Source organism: Pygoscelis adeliae, unplaced genomic scaffold, assembly GCF_000699105.1.
Source record: "Pygoscelis adeliae isolate BGI_AS28 unplaced genomic scaffold, ASM69910v1 Scaffold420, whole genome shotgun sequence".
Taxonomy (NCBI): Eukaryota; Metazoa; Chordata; class Aves; order Sphenisciformes; family Spheniscidae; genus Pygoscelis; species Pygoscelis adeliae.
The window spans coordinates 843,381-853,408 of NW_008823871.1; the positions used below are offsets into that span (position 1 = coordinate 843,381).

Genomic DNA, 10,028 nt, shown 5'->3' on the forward strand with positions numbered 1-10,028 from the left:
AGGCCCCGCAGCACCGGGGGCCGAGCTCGGTGGGATCACTCACGGGCCCACCGCAGCAGACCACGGTGGTGGAGCAGGAACAGGGAGCGTCCCCGTGCCTGGGAGAGGCAACGCAGCAGGTCCCCCAGGCGAGGCCAGGAAGTCCACACGGGGCACCCGCGCACTGCGGCCCATCACTCCTCTGCAAGGCGGAGGCGGTGGAGGAGCAGGGATCCCGATGAGGGCCGAGCTCCAAGGTCCCAACGGGATGGCCGCGCCTTCGCCGGGAGGAGCGAGCGCCGCCAGCGGGCAGGCTGGGATTCCTCCAGGCAACGGCACGCAACAAGGAGCCGATCCCGCCGCAGGTCCCGCAGCACCAGGAGGCGAGCACAGCCAGACCGGCAGAGGAGGAGGGATCGCAGTGAGGGGCAAGCTCTAAGCCCATCTTCCCCTGGGAGAAGAGCGCGCCGTCAGCGGGGAGGCCGCGACACCTCCAGACAGCGGCGTGCAGCAAGGAGCCGATCCCGGCGGGGGTCCCGCAGCCCTGCCGGGCGCAGGGCCTGGTAGCACCCCCTACCAAGAAGGGAAACGCAGCGCTCGCCCCCTGACCATCGCCTGCCAAGGCAGCGCAACGAGCCCAGGGACACAGAAGGCCCTCGAGGTGGTGGTTGTGCTGCTGCTGCTGCTGCTGCTGCTGCTGCTGCGGGGCACGTGGACGGACAGTGGCAGTGGCACAGTCGCAACCTGGGTGGTCTCCAACTCTGGCAGTGGCAGCAAACAGGATCAAGCCAGCCCCACTGCTCCTGCCGAGGAGTGAAATCCACGGCAGAAAGCCCTCCTGTCCTCTCCTCTCGTGGCAAATCACCGACTCGAGGAGAGGTGGGAAGGGACCTCTGGAGATCATCTAGTCCAAGCCCGCTGCTCGAGCAGGGGCAGCCAGAGCTGGCTGCCCAGGGCTGCATCCACTCGGGCCTTGATGATCTGGAAGGACGGAGCCTCCAGAACCCCTCTGGGCAACTTGTTCCAGGGCTTGACCTCCCTCCAAATAAACGAGTTTTGTATTATGGTTAGCAAGAGGTTCCTTTTTTTGTGATTTTGTGCTTTTGTATATGTCCCAGGAGCCTTCATGTGTATTTTGAAATGGCCTATGCTCCATATGTGCCTTGGCTTGCCCTCATCAGGTCCCGTCATTTTCCTCTGGGTGCTCCCCCTGGCCCCGTCATGTACCTCTGTGGCGCAGGCAAGGAGCTGATTGCCTCCCTCCTTCCCCACCTCAGCTCTTCACCTCTCAATTCCCTAAGCTTCCATGGCTGGAACAGATTTTTTCATATCGTTTTGCTTTCCCCTCCAGTTATTTTCAGGGAAAAATTGCTGAGAGGAGCTGGTACCCCTTATACCTCATTTTTTCAGCAGAGCCGTGGCTTGGTACAGCAGCAGTTTCCACAAAAAACCCAAGGCGCTGGCTGATGCTGTTCATCCCTGGAGGCTGGATATGCCTGCAGGCCGAAGCTGTGACTGAAGTGATGAGCAAGGTATCACCTACTCCCTGTCCTCAAATGCCAGCCTTTGAAGTCACCCCGTTAACGCAAGTTAAGGATTAATGGGACATTAATATAAATGAGAGTACCTTATAATCTCCCTAAATTATATTCAGCATGTAGGACATGTGTTTTGCTTATGGATATGTTTTCTGCTGGGTAGAAGAAGGCTGGTCACACTGGATCCCTCCTGCACTGCAAGAAATAATTGGAAAAAAAACATAAAATTCAATAAATGCTGAAAAGCACTAGTTCAGTTTGTGTTCCAAGGTGGGCAATCATCCTGTCTGTCCACATCATGCTCTGTTAGAGCCACTCCTTTGCTCGATCAAGTTTATTTTTCTTCCACGGAAACCTGCTTCCAATAGACCTAGAATTCACCCAATTTTCCGATTATCCTCAAAGTTGGGCTCTTGCTACCAAAGACTCTCCTGGGGGACTGTAGACACAGCATCAGATGAGAGAAGCAGGTGTCGCTTAGCACATGTGATGTCCATGCACCTGAATAGAGCTATCATATTTAGTTTTCCCTGTATATACTTTTTTCTTTAAGTGCAAAACATCCCATCTGGTAACAGCCGATGTTCATTTGTCTCCTATTCTGGAAAATCCACTCTCTGGCCAAGACAGCATCTTTGAGCATGGTCCAAGGACCTGGAAACGCTGGATGTGCCCACCTAAACACACACACACACACACTTCACTGGGAAAAAGCTGGAAAGATTAGGTCAGCATTCTGTGTGGACGTATGTTTGTGCCAAAGCTGTATTTCCACTATTTTAGAATAACAGCGAATAATCAAAGATTCAAACAATTTCTGCTGAAATTAAAAAAAAAAGTTCTTGGAAAAGTGCAAATAGGCTGAAAGAGTCTCAAGGAAGAGCGAGCACGTTTTGCCAGTACTGCTCTGAAAGAGGTCAACCGTCCTGCAACAGCCTGAATTTAGGAGGTCTTTACAAAAACCGGCACCTCCGCAAGGCTGGCAGAATAATTTCTGAGGGTGGTGCCTCCGTCAAACACATGGGCAGTGTTGGTGTCCATCCACAGGTGTCCTTCTCCAGGCAGGTAGATATCTCTCCATGTTTGCCCTTTTTCTGTTACTGGGGCAACCAGGACCTCCAGTGAAAAAAAGAAAGAAAAAAAGAAAGAAAAAAGAAATTTAGCACATGGAGGATTAGTCAGGACATACCGCTAGCTGCGCCAAGCAAACCACGAGGCTGAAGGGACAAGCAAGCAACCACAGAGAAGATCAAGAAGTCTAGCTCATAGCTGCAAATGAGAGCATCCATCCACGCAAGCAGCAGAGGTCAAAGCTTGTAAGCACAAGGCTTCCTGAATTGCAGTGAGAAAAGATGATGCCGTGGCCTTCATTTGTCTGGGACCATCCCTGCCTGCAGTAGCCCCTAGAGTCCATCCAGGTCACATTTTGGAAGACCTGAACAAAAAAACCCCATCAGAAATCTGTGGTTCCTGCAAAATAAAGCTCGTGCTTCTAGGTTGAGCAGGACAGAGTGGATGCAGGCAGAGCAGGAGCACAGGCTGGACAGTAAATCCCAGGTGCTGCAGGTGGGGTCAGACTCACACAAAGCAGCTTCTGAGGAGGTTTTACGGGATTGCAATGGGAATTGGTGGCACAGAGTCAGGGTGAGAGACATCACCATGCCACACAGGGGATTTGTGGCAGAATTGGGAATTTCCCTTCCCTGCCATGACCCCGTGCTTGGGAGGATCTGGTTCAGGCAGACTCTTTGATGCAACTTATTCAATGAAGTCGAATACAACCTGGTGTGAAACCAAGCAGAAACTTGTATTTCACTTAGAAATGAACACGTTATAGGGGTGGGAGAAGAGCTTTAGCTTCAGGCTATAAAAAGGAGGGCTTCAAAAGCCCCCTGCCCAGGCCCGCTCTCCAGGTGACTTAACCCTCCCTTCCCACCTTTCCTCTCCTGCATTTAGGAGAAAGATTTGTGTTTCAGCCTCTCAGACTAATTAAGTGTTGCAGGTTACATATACCCTAGGAAAAGCTCGTGTTCAAAATATACAACACGATATATACAATCTCAAGCAACATATTCACATTTATCATTGTATGGACTCAAGGCTCCTTCGGAGATTCATGGGATTTAGCTGCCAATGCCCTCAAATGTTCATGAAAATCTCAGCCGGTGGCCTTGGCATATGAGTAATTGCATTTTTAAAAAGCATAGAAAAATAAAAGCATAAAAAAATTTGCTCTTGGGTTGCAAATCAGTGAGTCCCATTTGGACATGAGGCATAAGGAGAAGTGTTCTCTGCTCGCTCCTCCCCAGTGACTTAGTCAAGGTAATCCAGTCTCCGAAGAATTTGAGAGATTTTTTTTTCCTTGCTTTATGGGAAAAGCAGTTTCCAACATTCTGAGAATATTTATTGCTGATAAATTATTTCATTTCAGAAACTGAAAGAGGTTTTTAGGGCCCTAAATAAGGGTTTTGCAAGAAAAGGAAATATTTTCTGAAAAGAAAAAACCCCAAACCCACACAAAACCAGCTGCTTTGGCTTCAATTTAAATTCGCTTGAACACTGAGGCTTTGATTTGTATTTGTGCAGAACTGGGTTCACATGATGATGAAGAAAGAGGGGATGATAGGAAAAAAATTAAAACTCTCGAGAGGCCATTGAAGGAGAAAAAAAGGCTAAATAGTGAAAACTAGATACAAAATTTATGGATCAGTCCCTCTTAAACCACATTTTTACAGGTCCTGGTCAAGAGCAGAGAGCAAGTGCTAGGGACGCATCCCTGCACCCCTTAGTGATGCTCCTTGAACTGCATGGCAGCATCGTCCCAGGGAGACGACATGGTGTTTGGCACACTTTGGGGCACACTTTGGGACCCTCCTGGCCTTTATAAATACATTTGGCAGCAAGACCTGGCTTTCCTGCCTCTTGCAGCATCCACTTTCACCAGGCAGATGGCACTGACACGCAGCAGTGCTGCGTCACAGCCACCAAACAGCACATGACTTTTTTTTTTTGCCAAATCAGTGCAATTTGTCTCTTTGCTATCATATTTCGACATGCTTTGCTGGAAGGTTTCAACATCGGTCAGCTTCAATTCCTTTTCCCAGCAGTGGAAATTTGCTCATGAGCAATGTTGGAATAGGGCTGTGCAGTGTTAAATCCAGTTTCAAGACCTCTAGTCAAGGATCAAAAATGGCCCGACCACTGCAGTCCCACACCACCGCGTCCCAGAACCACTTGCAGAAACCCAAAGGTATTGCTGTCCCGTCTGCTCAAAGGGCACAGATATTTGTTTCCTTTTGTAGTCAGCAAAAATCTGACATAAAAACTGCTTATTGAGCACTCTTGCTAATTTGACAGATATATTGTCCGGCCTGATTCAGGTTGTCAATGTGTGCTGCCAAGAGATCTGGAAGTAATGAATGTACAAGTCATAGCCTGAAAACGCAGATTTCAAAAGGAAGGCTATCCTCTCAGCCTAGAGTTAGCCCCCAAAAAAGCCTGGGGCGCAACTCGGAAGCGGGAGGGCTTCAGCAGTAGCACAAAGCCATGTTCACCAGCACCCTGCAGCAATTGCTTGCACTGAGGGATGATGCTCAAAAGGTTTATCCCAGCATCCTAACACTTAGTCCTGCCTCAGACAGAACTGCTCTGTGTATTTTCCAGTAATTTATTAATGATGGTCCAAATTACACCAAAGCCGGGTTTGGAGTGCATTTCCATTCTTCCAGCTTCCAAAAACCAGCTTGGAAGTCAAAACATCCCCTGTCTGGGCTCTCCCAACACAAGCTCAGGCTCTTTTTGGAAAAAAAATAATAATTTAAAAAAAAAAATCAGACGGGCTTTTTGCCAGTCTCACATGATGCTTTATCAGAAATGCTTGGCCCTGACAACTTTACGGAGCAGACATCACATTTTACTGTATTTTAGGAGCTTTCAGCCAAACCAAAGCTTCGCACCTCCTGGGAGAGAGGGCTAAAGCTGCTCCGACCTTTTTTTTTTCCTCCCTGAGTTTGCGGTGTTTTACTGGGAATCTCACCTCACTAACAGACCATGTTTCTGCCCTGGCTGATTCAATTGCATCAGGGATTTTTCAGTTCGAGAGATTTCGGGGGAAGGAACTAGGTTTTAGCTTGCTCACAGTTATAACTAATACCACCATTAGTGCCCAAACATGTGCTCTACAGCACGTTGGGACAGCAGAAATGCCTCTGCTCCCTCCAACCTGCACACTTGCACAACGCTGGTCTAAAATTCATTTGTGCCAAGGATTTGTATTTTAAAAACTTCCTACCTGATTATCTGAGGTCTCTGCTAAAGTATCTTTCTGTTGCTTCTTAAAAAGTAATCTCCTGCAATGAAAGTTTCCTTAAAAAAAATAATTTTAAAAGTCTATAAATTGAATCCACAGAATTTGTGGCAAGAAACCCAAGCTTGGAGATCAGGTATTGCAATCTCTGTTGGAGGTTGCAGGCAGAGCCTGAAAAGACAACTCTGCAGCACAAGCTGCTTTTCTATTAAAATAAGAAACAAACTCCTGTTGAGCTTTGCTTTTGGGTTTGGGATTTTTTTTAGGGAGACGACGTCCCTATCATTAGCAGCATCCCCATGTAAAGAAAGACGGCCTAACATGTTGCTACAAAATGAATGCAATAGTATGAACCGAGGATTATGCTTTTAATGAAAAAAACCCCAAACCTGTAGGAACTGCCAAAACCTTGAGCTGCTGGGATCCTGCACCCAGGCAGAGCAGGAGGGACAAAGGTAAGCAATGCCACCGCACAAGTCTCTACAAAAATGGGAGGATGAGGCACAATTTTCATTAAGAAAAGTCTTTTTCAGAAGGCCTGAATTGTCTTTCCAAGACCTTTTTGATTTAAAGCAGCCACACATCACATTAAACATCATGCCACGTCTATGCTAAATGAACACTTCACGAGCTGTAGTGGGATGAGAGGGATACAGCTGCAGGGAGGGCGACAGGAGAAACTCCCCACTATACAAGCCGTGACCAAAGTGTGAAGACATCGGACTTGCAAGTAGTATTTACAGCATGAAACCACTGAAATCTGAACAAGCAGGGGAAAAAAGCTGCGGGCAAACAGATGCCAGCCGTGTTTAAATCTCTACTAGAAAAATGGATGAAAACATCAATCCATCTTACACGTGCCACAGATATCTTGATAGCATTCACCTAACTTGCTGTGGCCTTATAAATTTGATGGGCTCAAATCTGATGGGCTCCATTCACAACACTCATACGGGCTGAATAAATCCTCACTATAGCTGCCAGTGGGGTAAAATATAGATTCAAGTGAGTAAATCCCATAGGCAATATGTGGGTGGACAAGCTCAACTGGGACATTGTCGTGAGCCTGAATTAGGGGCCCAGGGTCTGTGCTCTCTGATGCTCTCCATCTGTTCTGGGTTACATTTAACAGCCCAAAAAGAGGGGGAAAGTGAGCAATGCTGACCATCAGGAGGTGTCTTCTGGCAGAAAGGACTGAAAAATACCCTGATGTTAAAAACAAAACAAAAAAAGTAGTCTTGTTGACTCTTCATTTGAGCTAAATTGCAAACCTGAAGGAGCCAACAGGGTCCCGTCAGCCCTCTGGTTTCATGCAACCTCTATGAGCACTGTATTCCGGTAGGATGCAGAAGAGGCGGATGGGCAAGCGCAGAGGCCACCTTATTTGTCCCCAATTACCCCTTGAGGGCATTCAGTCCCCACATTTCCTACCTCATCTCCAATGAGAAATTCATCTTCTATGGTAAAAGCAGTTGGATCTGTGGGACTGAGCCACCACGCCGGCCGGAAGATGGGGTACCCCAAACGAAGCCATTCCTCACTGTATTTTATAAGGAGTGGCACAACAAAGTCCCGGTGCCTCTGTATGCATTGCCGGGTAAGATTCAGGACCTGCAGCGTGGGGGAAGAAAAAGAAACCCATGACAAGTCCTTCATCCAATAAACAGCAAAGCAAGCAGGAGAAAAAAGAATATATATATATATTCCCTTGGGAAGAGAGATTCCTGAATTGCAATATCCCGATCAAGTTATGGCAGCTAACAAGGTGCAAACAGAGTTGATACAGTGGATTTATTCCCATTTAGATGCAAAAGCTGGGGACAGCGGCTGGCAGGTGAAATCCGCCAGCGTGTCGATGTCTTTAACCAAAGCAATGAACTCTTTTGCTGCTGGCAAAGAGATTGGATGACATTTCCCCCTGTGCCCCGGATTTTAAGAATCGCTCTCCCCTTTTATTGCCCTAAAGGTGACATCCCTGGGAAAGTGCCTCCAACTGTTTAAAAAGGTCTTGAATATGAATCTGCAGGCTTCACCCTACTGTAGATATTAACTATTTGATCTAACTATAATTAAACTACTCCAGCAGCAAAAGGAGGGGAGACGTGAGGATTGCTGTCATTTCTACAGGCGTTGCAGATACCGGCCCCGTGGTTGCACACAGCTGCAAAGCATGAAGCCACAAAAACTCACATTAATTTTGCAGCAAAAATACTGCTGAGAGCATACAGCGATCTGATTGCTGGGGCAGAGAGCAGGATTTTGTGGGTGGCAAGAACAGGACAGTGATTTTTAGCCTCAGCTTTCCCCAATAGGGACATTAATGGCTTTTGGGGGTGTTTGTCATATAAGGGACACTGTCCTCCTCTGCAGGGCGTGGGGGTACATACCCAGGCGTCACAGCAGAGCCAGGGCGGTGTGCTGAAGGCCATCACGGGGAGAAATGTCACGATCTGCAGCCACCGCACGTACAGCTCCGGGTCCCCTGGGGTGTCGCTGTCCAGGCTCCCTCCTGCCGGCAACAAGGACCTGAGTGAAGCTGCTCGGGGGCATCTCATCATGGGATGAGTCCCAAACAGCCTGCTCTCCATGCGGGCAGGACATGTTACCCCATTGAAAAAGGAGCTGAATTCTCTCCACCCATGATTTTCTTCCTTGAGCACCATCAGCAAGTGTCAATCAGACATCCATCTCCGGCCATTTTAGGACCAGACATGCTGTGGATGCTGTCTCAGGAATTTCTAAATTTTAGCAGAACATCGTAAAAAGGAATTTCTCTCCTGCAAAGAAAAGCATTGGGAAAATGCTGGACTTCCCTGCCACTTTGATGCGCAAAGATGATGCATCACGGGAAAATACTCCTGTAACTTATATCCCTTCAAATTCATAGTGAAAAGTGTGGAGAAGCAGAGTATTGCTAACTAATTAATCAGAAACCTGTAGTGGAAGGGGATTCCAGATCCCCTGTGAAACACCAGAGAGGGGCTTGGGAAGGACAGGAGAGGATGGGATGGGACAGGGAAAGGGAAATGAAGCCCTTGGGGCTGGAGCGTCCCTAGGAGGCATTGCTCTGCAAGTCTGGCACAGCTTCCCCTAGAAATGGCACAAAAAAAACCCAACGCCAAGGGCTCAGCCAAACCATCCACAAAGACCCATTTCCTCCAGAGGCTTTTCCCATCCTGAGTGGCCCCTGTGCACTATTGCAACTCCAAGCTGTGGTGACACAACCTGGTGGACCACACGCCCCAGCAGCAAATGCCACATGCCACAACCCCCTCCGTGCAGGGGGATCTGCTCTCTCATCCAGCTGGTTGAAATAAACCAATGCGTTCAACGTGTCTTTGGGGAGGGAACTGGCATGCTGCAATTGCCTAAGCCTTGTTTTCTAAGGAAAACTGGCTAAAAATAGAGACAAAATTGAAAAATTGCTCAACAACCCCCTTTTTCAGGACTGTCTTTGCAGCTCCGCTCTCTGGGTCTGACACTTCACGTGCAGCCTCTGCGTGTTTGGGGCATGTTTGAAACACAAATAACTCGGTCACCTCCAAGAAGAGGGGAAAAAACGAGCTGCTTGGCTCCGATCAAAGGATTGTTTCTCAACTTTTATAATGTTTTTATTTAAGGATTTCTCAAGCCATTGTGCTTTGGAGCAGCAATGCAAACTTGGAGCAGGGCTGCTGGTGTTTTAGGAACATCTATTTCCCAGCCAGGAGCCTGGGCATGCAGCTTACCGGCCGTGGGCTCCCTCCTTGCTTTTGCCGGGGGGGGGGTTTAGCTCAAGCAAAGCTGCGAGAGGCAGCAGGCTGCCCTGCGCCTGTGGTTAAGGAGCCCTTCGAAGGGCATCCCCAGAGACCTGGCTGTTTCTGGGGCTGCCTGTTAAAATTTACAACATGTTTTTTTGTTTTCAATTCCTCAGTCGATTCCCTAGTAACATTCAACCCAATCAAGTCAGCATGGCAGAAAATTGGGTACCGGGAACAAAGTGCTTCAAGTCTTCACGTAGCGCACCTAAGCCAGATGGTGCAAACATACCTCCTGTGCTCCTCTTGCCTGAACAACTGCGGCAAAAATCTCTGCAGAAAAGCCAGAAATAGGGGAAAAAGAAAAGAAATTATTACCTACTGCATCGGGGATGAAGAAGTTGTAGCCCAAGAGGCTGTAGTGCAGCACGGAGGGAATAACCCCCTTCAGCCCAGCGTGGCTCCAGT

The 10,028-nt window shown here is 48.2% G+C and overlaps 1 protein-coding gene across 1 annotated transcript in view; it reads right to left on the minus strand.

The window, feature by feature from the left end:
• Nucleotides 1-2,459: 2,459 nt before the first annotated feature.
• Nucleotides 2,460-10,028, minus strand: part of LOC103925267 (SITS-binding protein-like) — a 23,955-nt gene continuing 16,386 nt past the window's right edge. Inside the window, exons 7-10 of the mRNA XM_009333966.1 lie at nucleotides 9,939-10,028; nucleotides 8,211-8,332; nucleotides 7,255-7,434; nucleotides 2,460-2,633 (exon numbers count right to left, since the gene is read on the minus strand). The exon at nucleotides 9,939-10,028 is cut by the window's right edge and continues 43 nt beyond it. Coding sequence (XP_009332241.1) covers nucleotides 2,460-2,633; nucleotides 7,255-7,434; nucleotides 8,211-8,332; nucleotides 9,939-10,028 — 566 coding nt within the window. The remainder of the gene's footprint in view (nucleotides 2,634-7,254; nucleotides 7,435-8,210; nucleotides 8,333-9,938) is intronic.